At 39.6% G+C, this 16324-nt stretch overlaps 2 protein-coding genes across 3 annotated transcripts; one reads left to right on the top strand and one right to left on the bottom strand.

The window, feature by feature from the left end:
* Positions 1-591: 591 nt before the first annotated feature.
* On the bottom strand, positions 592-5491 carry LOC310984416 (interferon-induced protein 44-like). 2 transcript variants are annotated; one of them, XM_083969614.1, is made up of 10 exons: positions 5372-5491; positions 4196-4299; positions 3702-3723; positions 3373-3473; positions 3112-3163; positions 2793-2988; positions 1882-2028; positions 1593-1764; positions 1335-1435; positions 592-1016 (listed from the first exon to the last, which is right to left on the bottom strand). In XM_083969614.1, exons 1-10 carry the CDS (start codon positions 5437-5439, stop codon positions 807-809), a joined length of 1173 nt encoding a protein of 390 aa, XP_083825740.1. In that variant the 5' UTR covers positions 5440-5491; the 3' UTR covers positions 592-806. The 2 variants fall into 2 exon arrangements, with proteins under 2 accessions (XP_083825740.1, XP_083825739.1); XM_083969613.1 differs by having other exon boundaries at positions 595-1016; positions 1882-2034.
* Positions 5492-7913: 2422 nt separating this feature from the next.
* Positions 7914-10100, top strand: smim7 (small integral membrane protein 7). The gene is made up of 5 exons (XM_083969441.1): positions 7914-7985; positions 8212-8253; positions 9053-9105; positions 9221-9311; positions 9424-10100. The coding sequence occupies exons 1-5, from the start codon at positions 7960-7962 to the stop codon at positions 9437-9439; spliced, it is 228 nt and encodes a 75-aa protein (XP_083825567.1). The 5' UTR covers positions 7914-7959; the 3' UTR covers positions 9440-10100.
* The last annotated feature ends 6224 nt before the right edge of the window (positions 10101-16324 follow it).

Genomic DNA, 16324 nt, shown 5'->3' with positions numbered 1-16324 from the left:
TCACGTAGGTCTGACAAGTGTAAACTGCCCATGGACTGGACTTTGATAGCAGAAATCTAGATGCACCCTAGCGGCAGCAAATATACTTGCTCCGCAGGTCACATATACATTTTAATGATGTAGTCTGGCTTGTCAGGGTTAGGACTTTGAGGAAATGAAATAGAAAGTCTGCAGACTACGACCATGACTACGACGGACTAATGACGTTTCCTTCAGAATAAAAGAGAGAGAGAAAAAAAAAAGAAATGATGTGAGCCCCTGCCTATCAGTGTGATACTCTGATTTGACAATGTAGCCTAAAGTCTGTTAATGAGAAGTACAAGTCTGGACTTTTGTTACAATACATTTCTACCAAATGCAGAAGATAACTGACACTCAAGGACAAAATTGTGTTCTTTATGAGATTCAGTTCTATTCATACAAAGAGAAGATAACTCATCAACAAAAATTTACACAACCTTGATTTTTATTATGAATTACACTTTAGTGTATCACAATTTTAAACAAACCAAAAAAGGGGGAAAAGGAGATAAATATAAAATCATTGGTATATGAAAGAAAACCAACAAATCTATTAATGACACATGTCTTCACATTTGAAAGGCTAAAATCATGTCATTTTCTCCAAGTAAGCTCCCCCCTCCAGTGTGTGACCATAGGGCCTCAGATCGAAGACTGTGATTACCCTGTCATTACACGCCTTTAGGAAGGACATACCAGTAAAAATATAATCAATTACTTGCTGTTTGGTTGTTTTCATGGCTTCCCCATATTTAAATTTCAACTGTTCTGTTTTTAGCCATGCTTTAAGGTAGGTCAATGCCTCCGTATGTCACTGACCCTGCACACTGTGGTGTATTATCCTGGAAAAACAGATCAGCGTAATGCAGGATGTGGTCGACAGCACTAAGAAGTAGCACATCAGTGTTCACATCCAGGTTCAGCTCTGATGAATAGTTCTTCACCGGGACGATGTAGGAAGTGGACATCCCCAACAGAGATCCAGCTTTATCCATCTGCAAACACACACACAAACACACACACACACACACACACACACACACACACACACACACACACACACACACACACACACACACACACACACACACACACACACACACACACACACACACACACACTCTGTAACACTTTCTTTCATTGATCACTTATTTATGTTTGCTACATTATTCTGCTTATTGGTGAAATCAGAACCCGGTGTTTCTATCTTCCTTTACATTTACATTTACATTTTACTTTTACTCTGAAGTCTGAACAGAACAATTAAAGAACATGAACACTTTTGATGAACAATATGATTTAGTTCAACGTACCATCTCCTGAATTGTGCAGCTCTTGTAAACCTGGGAGACGTCTTTGGCTGTTTCTGGACAGATCTTGTCAATATGTGTCAACAGAGCCACCTGGTGAACACCTGACACACACACAGTACACTCTGGGGTCATTAAGGGTTTCCTGTCATTATCAGAAAAACAGCATTTCATTGTTACACTTTGAAATTTTACTGCAGTTCACTGCAAGAAGGAATGACAACAGCTCCTCTTCACGTCACTAGTTTGTCCTTTGCTCACCCAGATCACGGATGTGCTCCCGGAGCTGCTGGAAGGCGGTCCTGAGGCCTTTGGGGTAGGTCAGGATTTTAGAGGCATCCACCACAAAGGCCACACAATGAACTCTGTCTTTAAGGGTTGGCTTCTTCACGTAGCCCACTGTCTCTGATCTCACTGGCTGATCTGGGCTGAACTGGGGGAGGCAAGTGAAGAGATTCAATCATCAGTGATTTAACGACAAGAATAAACATACTGGAGCACGCCGAGATCACAACATAAAAACTGTAACCCTAACCCTGCTGTACTGTACCTTGTGTCCCTCAGGCACGTGGCCTTTGATGATGGACAGGATGTCATAGAGGGTGAGCCCGGTCATCTCTTCGTCCCCCAGGCCCATGACATCACACAGCACAAGATTGGTAGGATCCTCCCCCTTCTGGCCGCGGATGTTGAAGGACTGCAGCTGACGCAAAACAAAAACATGGATGTCACTGAAAGCACTGGAGCAACCTGCCTGCTGATCAGAGGACCAGGACTTGGACCAGTTGGAAAAACTTTGTGCTTTTTGTTGACACATCTCACTTATATGTGGAAATCATCTGAATGTTAATCTTAATTTTATATGAGATGAATACTCGTAGTTGTGTTGAAGAAGTAGAGGCACATCCTACAGGCTTTATACTCACCAATAAAATAATATAAAGAAATAAATAAAGGGATATGTTCAGTGGAGCCTCTTTTCAATGTCACCTCATTTTCAGTGAAACAACAATTAATTTCAGCAAAAAGGATCAGTAGCTTTGGTGATGTCTCTCAATCAATGTAATGTAAATTTACTTAACTTTATTTGTTTTTTTGGATGGGACAGTGCACATTAATGAACATATAAAAACATGTAAATGTGCCGGATTATAGCAGCAATGCTAATTTCCATCCGGAGTCCCATAGCATAAAAAACAGTACAGTGACAATACACATAGTAATATAGACGACATAATAATGCAGACAACAAGAAGATAACAAGACGACTATAACGAAATAAAACATTGACATTTTGACAAACACTTCCATGGGTAGGGGGGCCATAAGAGTTTCTGAGAGATAAAGTGCAAAAGTGCTGGGCCACAGTGACAAGTGCTAAAGTGCAGGATTGCAAAGGTACCAAGTTGTATTGCACGGTGCCCTAAAGTGCACATCAAAATGCCTCTGCTCCACATGTACCTTCTTGGTGAAGCTGGTGGTGGAGGAGCCAACCATGGCTCTGTTAGTGACTCTCCCGGTGAACACCGACTGGACCGAACTGATGAAGCTGGACTTTCCAGACCCGACTGGACCCAGGAGGAGAACCCTGGCCTGGGTCACCCCCTCACAGCTGGGCTTGTAGGAGCTGACCGACTTCTTCAAGCTTGTCTTTTGTCTAGGTATGAATTTAAGATGTGTATGCTTTTTATAGTGTATAAAACGTGTTCTTTTTTCTCATTAAAATATGCACAGACATTAACATGACTGCTAGTTATTAAAATGTTACGGCTGTACTCACTCCTCTGTCCACTCCACATCTCTCCATTCAGATTCCAGCGTGCGTTCAAGCTCTGAAGATAATTTACATTTAATTAAACAGTCAGCGTTTTCTTTTCTTTCTTTTTTTTCTTTTTTTTACCAGTGAGGTCTATTATATTCAATGTGACTATTGAAATTATAAATTGAATTTTTCTGATTCTGTGGACTTATGACATAATACAGTGAACACATACATTTCCAGACTACAGTGTATTTGGTGTGGAGCCGTGGAGCCGTTTACCTGTGAAAGTAAAAGGTTGTGCTGCTGTTTCATCTGTTGAGCTGACACTGGCACCTGTACCTGTGGCAGCACCAACGGCTTGAAAATTTACACCTCTGGGGCTGATGAAGGAAACAAAGCACATAAATCAGAACAAGAGAATAGATAAAACACAGGCGCAGATTGATTGATTGATTGATTTTTAAATGTCCTTGGGTTAAAGATCTTGCACTGAAAAGATTTAAATGTGTATATGAGAAAAATAAGCTTTCCATAGATAACTGAGACTCTAATAAAGCCAGCTATTATTTAAAAATTCATAAACAGGAGTGGATATCAGTTTCACTCACATTTCTTCAGTGTCCTGCGGTCCTGCAGCAGAAGAAAAGTTAAGAGCTGCTGAAGTTTAATCAAACATGTAGTAACACTCTCCACAGACTGTCCACACAAAACAGGCATCATGTAAATAAAGAAAACAATTTTGTAGCTCATAGGATATATAGCTTTAGAGAGTTTTAGAAATATACCATTTGTGGAAGTTCTGAATGACTTGCTCCTCTACAGTAGGCTATGCATGGTGCTGAATGTAAACTGACTCACTGTATGTCAAAATGAATAAGAGTGAAATACCGCTTATTTTGTTAATTGTGTACATGGTTTTAAAACATACTTTTGTTAAACTGGTTCATAGTTGCGTATCCTGTCAAACTGGATGAACTGTGTTTTACCCATAGACTGTAAGGTTTTACCATGCATCCAAACAACGGGGAAGAACTATGGCACATTTTCTGTGTCAGAGTTGCTCTTCATCAGTATCTTGGAGTGAAACAGTTCAGTGACTTACTTGAGAATCCAAAAGCAATGCTTGTTTGGTTTGTTGAGCTGGTTGAACCTGCAGCTGTACCAAACGGAGAGCCTCCCCCTCCAAAAGAAAACGAGCTGCCAAAGCTGATGAGGAAAACCATCACATACATCACATCAGGGCAGCAGATAAGCAGAAATGAACTTGAATGAAACATTCTGTGTACAGTATGACCTTAAGACATTAAGGCAAATAGTTAGAGGCACTGCCAACTTGCCCATTAGAAACAAAAACATGTCAGTCAGCCGCTGAAATACAAAACATTTCACCCACTTGTATCGTACATTCATAAACAGCACTAGAACCAACTTTATAGCTTCCCATCTTTTGCATTTGCTTTATGACCACGTAGTCTGACAAAAAATATGATTTACAGTAGGCTACCCGAGAATGGCTGGCTAAATTATATTTTCTAACTGCTTCATCCCTAGACCACAAATGAATGATTTTGTGGGGATATAATGTTATTTCGTCATGTTTAGATCTTGTGCAGCTGTGGATCCTGACGACTGAGATCAGGTGATAAACACTAATTTTCGAGTTATTCATAATTACCTCTACACAATGGCATAGTCAAATTGGGGCTCTAAGCAAAATTTTATTTGGAGGCCCTCCCCCCGGCCGATGTCAATAGTTACAAAATGACTGTATAATGATATGCCATTTAATTTGACAGCATTTATTACTAGAACAAACCAAATAAAAATAGCTTCAAACCAAATTCAATCAATAAATCCGAGTCACAAATAGTTATAAATTGAAAAAAAAAAAAAAAAAAGTTACTTCAACCTGAATGTCCTACAAAAAAAAACTATCAACAGCGTCTTTCAACATGACAAGCATGTGTGCCTTTTCATCTCACAGAATTATGTTTACACACATGAAAGGGGCAAGGGCTGAACACCATAAAAGGGCATGTGCATGTGCAAAGTGCCTGCCTTAACAACAAATCAAATAAATTAAATTAAAGTACAGTAACTCTTATAAACAAGCAGATGAACTAAACAAACACAAATGGGCGCTTTTCTGAAATGACTAAGTTCGTGGAATAACTAACTCAGAGGTTTAAGTCGCTCCACTGTCTCGTCTCATCTATGAGCAGCAGCATGAGGCATTTCAACACCCTACAGTCTATGCTCAACACCACACACACCATACCGTGACGCGGAAATGTCTCGGGATGACTTGGAGCGCATCACCGAGATCGGTGCGCCCGTGGTGAACATCCTTTGCCATTTGCGGAGACCCTGGCGCAATTGGGGGGCCCCATGGATCGCGGGGGCCTACGCACAGCGCGTAGTCTGCGCATAGGGAGGGGCGGCGTCTCCTTATCTCCAGAGACAGCTGTTATCTCGCGACAACGATCTTTGTTTACGGATTTACAGAAAAATAATTGCAAGTACGGATATTCTAGGCTTCCGTAGCATGCTCCAATAATAAATAAAAAATTAGAAAGACTTGAAACAACTTGGTAGTAAACCATAGACTGTAAACGCGATAGCAGAGAACTACTTGAATGTTAATCAACTAAAGACCATTAATCCCCTTACAGGTTTGTCACCGTCAGGCTCCACCTGTTCAGTTTATCAGCTTCATGAATTATGTCCATAAACTGCATAAAGATAAGTATGCTTATTTCCTCACCTCATATCGACCTTTGCGCGTGGACGTGCAACAACAGCAGTTAGGCTACGAGATACTAGTGTGGGAAGTAAAAACCAGGCGATGTCCTTTCTGGGGAAAAGAAAGTGAAACTTTAGTCAGGGTGGCCATAAGAGGGCTCTCAAAACAACAAACATGGTTAACACAGCAGAGTATTTTGGGGGCCCTGAGGTTCAAGTCTATGGATAATTAGTTTGTCAAATGACTCTATAGACACTGAAATAATTTGTGAACCAATCCCTGTAACAGCCAAACGTTTACCTTTGTTAAGCTTTACTTTTTACTCCCACCTCCAATTCCTCTTTACACATTAGCTTATTTTCAAAAGGAGGTGGTTACCTGCATCATCATTTTCATAAAAGGTGTCACATGTAGTTATGCTTTCATTTCTGTAACAGATTCACACTACATAGGCTGATAAGGAATTACGTACATCTATGCCTGTGAGGTCAACCAAGAAGATGTAGGTGTAGGGAGGAGTTTCTCCACACACAGCATTTCTGTGTTTTACCAGATAACATGTCAGATACACAGTCCATAAAGTGCTGTGACCAGGCAGGAATCATTTGTACGGAGACGTTTATCTTTGCTATACAAAATTGTGGCAGTTTGGTGCTGCTGCTTGAAATGATTAATTGAAGACAGTGCAGTGGCAGTGACATAGAGTTTTGCACAGTTTGTTGAAACTGCAGATTATTTTTAAATTATTATTATTAATTAATGTTTTTTGCAATAAAACGGCTCCTCTCTCTTCACTGCAGGACAGAGAGATATAGAGGATCCTTTGTACCTACAGCAATCAGGCTTTCTGCAAATGTAGATGAGCTGCCAGACAAATGAATTATCCTTTGGTAATTATTAATAAATCATCTTGCTGTAAAATATATATTATACATGTATAGGTGTACATATATGTCTATGGTCGAAACACCCTCATCCCCCATGGGTGCGACGCCAATGTGTACGCCTGTACTCTGCATTTTGCCATACTTCTCAGTGTGAATGCACTTACAGTATACACTCCAAACAGTAGGCTAAGTGTAAGTATGGAAGTGTGCGAATTGAGACAAATCATGTAATTTTCCAACAGTTACAAGGAGTTTAATTTAAAAAAAATGTAATTAAAAAAATGATATTAAATTAACAGCCACCCCATTGAAATCAAAGTAAAACTTAAAATCAAATACCTTAAGTACATTCATATACTTTTTTTCTCCTCCTTTTTATATAGCTTAGTCTTTGATTTCTGTCCCAAACAAACTTGTAACTTGCAAGCTCATTTTTTAATAACACTAAATGAACCACTTGGTACTATTGCATCTAAAGCAAAAGCATATTTTCTAGGTGTGATTTTTGAAGGAATTTTGAATATTATGACAGTAACACACCCTTTTAATTTATCAGCCATATTGTTTTGAGTCTCTTTGTTTGATTTAGGACTTTTGAGTCACACAACTTTTTTTGATAAAGAACCAATCAAAGTGAAAAATACCAGCAAAAACAGAATCCACCCATGACTATATGACAAAGTAAATAAATGAGCCTCAGATTCAGATTCAGATTCAGTTATGATTTATTGTCCCCGAGGGAAAATTCATTTTCACAGTTCTGCTCCAGACAAAGACACCAACACACATAGGTTACAGCACCAGAAAAAATACATATACAAATAAACAAAAACATATTTAATATTTAATTCAGTCTGTCATCAATGCCCATATCCATGGTCCTGCCCTGCCTTCCCACGGCCTACAGTCTATGTATACAATGCAAAAGACGGACAGTTTTCCCTAAGTTTGAGTCTTAAGGTACATGGGCATACAAGTAGTTGTACCAAAGATGTTCTGTATCAGTGTCCTTCCCTCACACTCCTACCATAACCCCTAACCACAGGTTTCCTACTGACAGCTGCTTAATTTGATCGTAGGACGTGACAGGAGAGCTGCCTGTCAGACATTACTTTTAGGTCACTAACACCGTGACGTCACCCCGTCTGGCCCTGCTGACGCCTGATTGGTCACATTCCGGATTGCGTCGATGAACGCGGAAGTGGGGAATCTGTAAACGTATGTTATGAGAGCAAGATGATCGCGGATCTGTTGATATTCGGGTAATTATTTAATTGTCTGACACATTTTCACATTTAAACGCGTTTTTATTGATCTGAGATGTTTCCGTGTGCCTTGTTGTCCACGGTGTTGTTGGTTAAATGACAATGTAGACGAGTTAAGTATCTCCGTGTCAGTGCCAGCTCAGCAGCTAACATTAGCTCTGCAGGTAAATATCCTCACCTGTAACAGAAAGAAACACTGTTTGTCTGTCTCTTTGCTCCCCAGGACCTTACTGGTGAATGCAGGGGCCGTGCTGAATTTCAAGCTGTGAGTATCACATCCCCACATACGTCAACATACGCTAAGTATAAAGCTACCAAGAACCTGAATTGCATGAAAAAACACATAAAGACTTAAAAACCTACTATATTAATTATCACTTGAGTAGCTATTGGTAGAAAGCTGTTTAGATTATAATAGTATTGGTTTGCCATGTAAAAACAAACAAACATAACAATACAGTGATCCTATGCCAACACAATTTTGTGTCTTCTTATATGAGTTTTTTATTATGATGGTTCATGAATGAATGAGATAAAGTGTATAAGGCTGCACATCAGCACTTTCAATTACTGCTGCTTGTCTCAACATCATTTTACATTGGCCCCCACGTTGTTAACCACTGCTGCTTTCAACTTAAAATGTTTATCAGGGTTAACACAATTGTATTTCATTATATCATGGGGAGCAGAGCTTTCAGTCGCTCTGGAATTCTTTACCATCTCACATCCGTAACATTGACTCTCTCCCTCTTTTCAAAACAAAAATCAAAACCCACCTGTTTCAAATTGCTTATCCACCCCACCAGCACAGATACCATGTATGCAGAGCAATGGCAAAACAGCAAAACCAGTGCAATAGTAGAGCAAATTATTCACAACATGTAAGCTAGACGAGCAACACAAGACACACAGGGCAGAAAGAATAAGGTACAATGAAATATGATGATTTTTATGTCAGTCTTTACAAAATGTTAGACATTTTTGCCGTGCAGCTCTGACATGACAATAGAGGATCATAACATTAACAAATTAACAGCAGGAGGTTGACTGTGGATGTTTTGCAGCAAAAGGAAGGAGACCCAAGGATTTGGAGATGAGTCCAGATCACCAACAACAGGTGTGTATGAATGTTTAGATATATGAGAAAGAAATTCAGAAACCGTGTGTGTCACAGATGAAGAGACAGAGCAACATTGCCAAAAAAGTAAAATAAAGATGTGTCCATGTTTCAGGTGACAACATCAGAGAGTTCCTGCTCAGCCTGCGATACTTTCGGATCTTCATTGCTCTGTGGAACGTCTTCATCATGTTCTGCATGATCCTGTGAGTAGTCTGTGTTTTTACTTTACTTTATATAAGCAGTTGTTCATTAAGACTGCAGTGTGTTGTGACCTCATTTCTCATTCAACTGGTTTCATGTCTTCAATCTCCGCAGATTATTTGGATCATGATCAACATAAACAATGACCAGACTGCCAGTTTTTCAAGATAGATGCTCTAACAATTTTCCTTGAAGGCATTTTCTGTTGCTTTGGCTCCTTTTAACTGTAATTATTCTCGGTTTTCTTCACCACCTCGAATTTTAAATTTTCCTCTGGCTGTACAGGAATCTATGAAACGCTGTATTTATTTTGTCTAATAGAAGTTGTTACATTTATACTCCTCCGTTTAAGCTGTAATCACAACACCACCCCTGCCTTCTACTGGATGTGTTGTTAATGTGCCCCGTGCTTCAATGTAGGATATGAGACATTTTCTTCAGCATGTTGGTTTGTTAATTGAAGAAACACAGGAGTTAAACTCTGCTAACAGGATAGAAAATGTCTTTTCTGTGGCATGTTATTTTTCTGTCATCATTTTACTGCTGACTTACCGGGATCATCTTTTTGAAACATGCTTTTATCCCCTTTATCTTCTCGGCCATCAATCGACACAATGATCTCTGTCACCTTCTGTTATGAGAAATGGTTCAAATATCCCTAAATTCTACTCATCTACTGTTATGTGCGATATGTGCAGCCTCTCCAATAGAGAAAATGTATTTTCATTTATTCTGGGGCACATGTGCTGTAAGTAAATGTATATGCTTTATAATGTAAATGTGTCTTTACTCTCATCAATAAAAATACAAATTTCCTATCCAGTGTCTGCTAATTAACTCGAATGACTCTGAAGGTATGGGCGATGCTTAACATGCCCGGAGGGAGACGTGGGCTTTCTAAAAACAAATGTGAGTCATTTGCAGCAACATATTTTACTTTCTTGTGTTTAATATGGGACTTAATTTTTGTTAGAGCATATACAACTACACTTTTATACCCTAATGTGAGTGGCTTTGTGTGCATATTTAAAGTATAAACTCAGTTTTTGCTTGGATCGCAGGTTGCACCCTGCTTGTGTGATCACATAAGCAGGGTGCAAAGTCGTCATACGTCTAAAAGCCTAAATCAACACAAAGGTAGAGTATATTTCTCACGACCCGGCTTGCATTTGTAAGAGTTAGAGGGAACGGACATGAAATGTCAGATGGTAAAAAGCAGATGGTAATTGTTTTATAATTTATTTGACTGAGATAGTTGAGGTTATTGACAACAAAGATTTTTTTATATACTTTATTGCAGGATTGCACAAATCATTGATTCATACTCCATTACATATGTTTCTTTTTAAACATTGGAGTGATCCCACAAAATGTATGTATTTTGTAGTGAAATACATCAGAAAAATTAAAAAGCACTTAAGTCTTATACTCAATTTGCACAATTAACACAGAAGGAGCAGGGGTCAGAAAATCAGAAGTAGAAAATCTTTTTCATTGCCACTGCATGAGTAGGCCTACAACAAAACTGAGACACAGACTCTCAAATGGATGCAGGCAGCAGCCACAATACTCAGTCATAGTGTTGATGTTATATATTGGCTTTTGAATGTTGAAGAACCACAGGAGTGAATCTTGTGAGTCTTTTGGAAAATGCTGCCTTTAGATGTACAATAACAAAGTGAAGGAGGAGCACAGAGTGGCAGCACAGCAGGACACGTTTCCATGTGTCCTTTGTCAAGACAAATCAGAGTATCTGTGGATAATGTCTGCAGTGACAAATAACAAAACACATAAAACACATAACAGAACAGCAAGGCACGTTTGTTTGCAGTCAAAGACAGGAACGAGCATCATTATGGCCCTTGCACCCACTCATCATATCCACTAGAGGGCGCTGTGGTCCTATGTTTGAAGCTGTGGATGCTTGTCTGCTGGTTGACGGCAGAGGTCAACCTGTGACCTACTCTATGTGCAGAGGGAAACTTCATAGTCTGATATCCAGAGCTTCATCCACTGCTCCAGGAAAATACATCCTGATACATAATCACTGTCATCAGTCAGTAGCTTTTAATGAAGTGAGTATATTGCTTTGAAGTGACTGTTCGCCTGTGATTTATGGTGTTGATGGCTGTTTCCTGGATGAGAAACTTGCTTTGACCGCAGATGTGAGTATGTTCATGTGTTTAAGTATTTTTTTGTCCTATTTGCAGAATTATTTCCCCTAGAACTGAGCCTGGACAGATTTGATCATAACAAACTATAATCAGACAGAAAAATATTCAAAATCTTGTACTTGATTCCAAAACTGATAACCCTAAAAATAAAAAATAAAAAACATATGCAGAAATCAAACCTTAGCGTGAGTATGAGGTGTTTAGTGCCTCTTTAAAAGTTGAAGACACATGCTTGTGTGGGTGTAAGCTTGAAAAAAAAAGAAACCGACACAAACAGATGTTGAAAATCACAAAGGAAATTATTTCAGCTTCCCAAAACAAAACAGGCTGTGATTGCTTCATATGCCTTGGCTCAAACTGGATTTTGTTGTAGCAATAATACACACACAACCTTCTAACTTAAAAAAGTTATTGGTTGTAGGTCAGATTGTAGGCTCAATCCATTGTTTTTAGGTGATGCCAATAGAAGCAAACAGCAAACCAACACTGTATCTAACACCGTTCTGTCTTTTCAGTGCCTTTTCCTCAGAGCCTCACCTGCACCTCCAGTGCTTCTCCACATTTTCACAATCTCCCTAGACTCCACAGATGAGGATTACAGAGCCAATTCATAGGATCTGATTGGCAACAACCTTTTTTTTTATCATTAATAACTAACTCAAACCATGTCAACAACAGTGACAGCTCACTTTTCTTTTTTCTCTCAGCTTGTTTCTTGTGTAGGTTGTATAGGTGGGACTTAGAAGAGCATGTTTACTCAGCAAAACCCTCCAGCCAAAATAAACATTAAAGAAATTCATGTTTGCAGGTTTTTCCAGGTCAGTTATCTGTCATTCAGAGCGACTTTGGTAAGGCTGCTTTGGCTAGCAGCCTGCAACTGACTGGGTGCAGTAAGGCACTGTTATCTTTATGCCTTGTGGTTGTGCCATGCCTTTGCTATCTCAGCAAAAATAATAGAAAGAATGGGAGATGTTAAGCCACGGTTTGCATCAGGGTAGGTTGGTAACTTGATGTTGGGAAATAGAAACATGACTGGGTGTCATTACAAGTGAGTACAACTGTTGACGTTGTGACAGCAAACAGTATCTATAGGCTGTTAATCTGTAAATGACGGATATGTTTCCCTGCTAAAACAGGAATCCCACAAAACCAAACACAGCAGCGGTGCAAAACAGAACTCGTGATTTAACTGTCCTGTAACCAGAAAATGTGTAATGTAGTGTGGTGAAGTGTAATGTGTGTATAAATAAGTCTAATGTGCACCTACAGAACAGATCACTGTGTACTCTGAGTTTTTTCCTCGTGTCCCAGCTGTAATCAGGATTTAAGTCCTTAAATCCTGAGGCCTCGGTGTTCAGGATGGGGATGTTTCTTGCCTTCTCTCCAACCAGCCCTCTTCCGGTTATAGTATGTGATCAGACTTACTGAAATATAAACACACTCAGCACAAAAGTGTTTGGTGTGGAAGTGTTTCTAAAAATGAAGACGTGTTCTGTAAACCCCCGTCATTAGCAGGATCACGGCTTGTCCCTACCTCCCTTTCTCGCAATACTGTATTTGTCTTGGATGAGGCAGAATAGAAATGAAGGCAGCTGTTGAGACCAGCCAGCGTCCATTCAAAAGACGTAAACTAAACCTCTACCTGGTAAAACAATCCAAAAGTTTTCCCGCCACATCCGACTGTCAGCCAGCAGTCACATAACCTGGAGTACAGAGACAGGCATGAGACGTGCTGTCCTCTCAGCTGTGGTTGTTGGGTTTTTTTTTGTTTACAGTGTTCATGTAGGTCATAATTAATACAGAGAGTAAACCATTGACCTTTACAGCGACACCTCCTTATCGTCACAGGCTGTGAGTTGAGAAAGTTCAGGACGATTCAGTTCTGACTCAGCAGCTCCAGCTGATGTCAGTGGAGCGCAGAGCTGCAGGTGGGAGGAGGGAGATGAGCCGTCTAAACGGGGAGCTATGCCGACTATGTAGCCGTGTGACACAGCAGTCTGTTTTACAAGCAGCAACCCCCCCCCCACCCCGCCCCCAACCAGGTCGCCCACTACCACCCCCACCCCCATCACCCTTACGCATCCATAACGGGTGGCACACACGTGCTCAACTCCCCTAGGGCTCTCCTGCCAGTAGCCTGGTCGACCCGCAGTGCAGTGCGCAGTATCCAGTTCTCTGCATGGAGCAGGCTGGAGCTGAGCAGAATGCAAGAAAACAATGTATAACAACTTAAAATAAGGTTTTTTAATGTATGTGTTTGACAAAATAGATTATTAAACTTTCATTGGAAGTATTTCTATAACAGTAACAAACACATGCTCTTAAACAGAAAGATTGTTGGACTGACAAGTCTTTCTACTCTATGTATAACATATACACATTTTCAGTATGTATCCCAGAAAGTATGAAGAGATTATACCAGCTTAAACCAAATAAAACCCTTTAACAAGATGAGAGCTGGCTGCTTATGTTTATGCTTAAGTTTTTAAGTTTTAACTGTTGACTTCAGCTTTCCCATCAGGACAAACAGTGTAATGTTTTAAATGCCAGACAAATGTCTCACCACATTTTAAGAAACATTCATAACAAAGTCTCGACTGTGAGTTTCTGTTCAGTATAGTGCATTTAATAACACTCTTCTTTTCTGTTTTAGGTAGGCCATGCGTTATTTATGCAGAGAAAATCACTGCTGATGTAGAGTATGACGAGTTGGTAAGTAAGGCTGTTTTTTCTGTCAGCTGACGTATGGAAATGTCTTGGGAATTGTGTTTTTGTTCCTCTGTTCTTCCTTTGTACCTTTGTGCAGGTGATAGCATGATGGTTGAGTTTTACAGGATGGGCGGGACTGGGACATGACAACAGCTTCTGGTCACGTTCACAGTGTGATGTATAGACAGCTGCCGTGTGAGTAGGCCACACCTTGACCTGAAGTGTAAAGTGGGGCGTCTAGTTTGAGCATTTAAACAGAGAGGACGTCGCCTACAAGCAATGTTTTAGTCATTAGTTTTCAAAAACACCACTTTAGGTAATAACTGTGAGGCTGCAGCTCATGATGGCTTTGAAATCCAGCTCAGGGATATGAGTGGAGTTAAGAAAGAGCTGCATCTTCTGTTCCTCTTTAGCAACAACTACTCTACCACTGTGGCCTTGAGCAAAGCTGTCTGTTAATGTGTGATGTTCCCTTTTACATTTGTGGAGAACAGAGAATGAGGAAATCATAACACCACCTTAAAAACACGTGTCAGCATTTTTGACTGACACCTCTCACTAATGATATCTGATGGCCTCTCTCTGATGACCTACATCACAGACTGTTTGCCATTCCCCATCACCTTGCCTCTTGCAAAGCTGTCGTTATTTCCTGTTTTTGTTGTTTCTATATTGGTGTTTAAAGTCCTAAGAAAGTTGTTTTTTTTCTTTCAGATTTCTAAGAAAGCAACGCTGCAGGGTAAAGTGTGCCCCCGACATCTGTGCAGGTATGAACATGAATGTTTGCTTTGCTGCAGGTTTCTGTGACGCCATGACTAGAGTGAACTATTTATAACATTTTGTTTTTCTGGCAGGAAACATGTCCTCACAACAAGTATGTTTTTGCATTTTTTGGATGTAAATTATATAGAATGCATATAGTGTTAATGTGTGGGTCAGTACTGTCTGTTCTGTAATTTTAAGATGTTTTGTATGTATGCTATGCTCAAATTTTACAGCAGTTGTTCAGTCCTCCTAGAGTACCATGTAAGTCCCAGGTTTGATTCGTCAAGATCAAAGCAGAAACTTCTCCCTGTCTGTTTACTGTGCATTTCTCTAAGTAAAAGCTCTAACTGCTCCTCCTCTCGCAGAAATGAGCAGTATGGGTAAACATGACTCGGCTGTTTTCCCCGCAGGTTACAGGTAGATTGTCTCCTCACAGGGGAGAGCGTTGCTTTCCATGTCTCTACTCAGTTATACTCGGTTCAAACAACGTCTCTGGTTCAAAGCTGTTGACACACAGTGAACTCCTGACGTCTTTGTCTGAAGACATGTTGTTTTTTTCACATGCTGCATTTTGTTTCCTTCCATTTTTACACTCAGCACCGGTTGGAACATGCAGAAATCATAATTAGACTGAGAGTTCGCCACAGTCTGATAACGGGGGGAAAATAGAAATTGCAAGGTGTGATGGGAAAATTGATGATGTGGACATGTTTTGACAGGAAGTGCTCGCTGATGCTGCTGAGTTGTTGAAATCACAGGTGACCACTGGTTAACATGTAGCTGCAGAGTGATGGTGGTCACAACAGACTTAGTGTGTGTGTGTGTGATTGTGTGTGTGAGTGCATTGCAACTATTTGTTGCACATTTTGTTAGTTTTACAAACAATTAACAAAACAAAACAAGAAGGTACAACAATATTAAATAGCCATAATAATGATAAACATGAAGTGAAATGAAGTTCAATAAAATAAAGTTAAAAAAAGTAATAATCATTCATAGAAAAAGTAAAAGAAATAAATACAAATATACAATATTATATTATATAATAATAATACATACACATGTCCATACACATACACACATGCATCAACCCACACACGCATAGTCGATTGTGTGCATTTGTTTATATGCTGATTCTGTACTGTACCTTTCTCATGCATATTGTTTGCCCTCCCTCTTGTTGGCTTTTCACTGCTACTGTTTTATATGTGAAAGCAATTAGTCAGCTATATTTTTAAATGGTGCCAAGTGAATTAAAATTATTACCATTATCTTAGACCTAAGATACAATTTGGTGGTGATCAAAGTAATAGGCTATTTACATTTATATTTTTTTAGGCCATTCATTTGTTAGTAGTGACATCCAA

This window comes from Trachurus trachurus, assembly GCF_905171665.1.
Source record: "Trachurus trachurus genome assembly, chromosome: 4".
NCBI lineage: Eukaryota > Metazoa > Chordata > Actinopteri > Carangiformes > Carangidae > Trachurus > Trachurus trachurus.
This window is presented reverse-complemented; position numbering and strand designations above follow the sequence as displayed.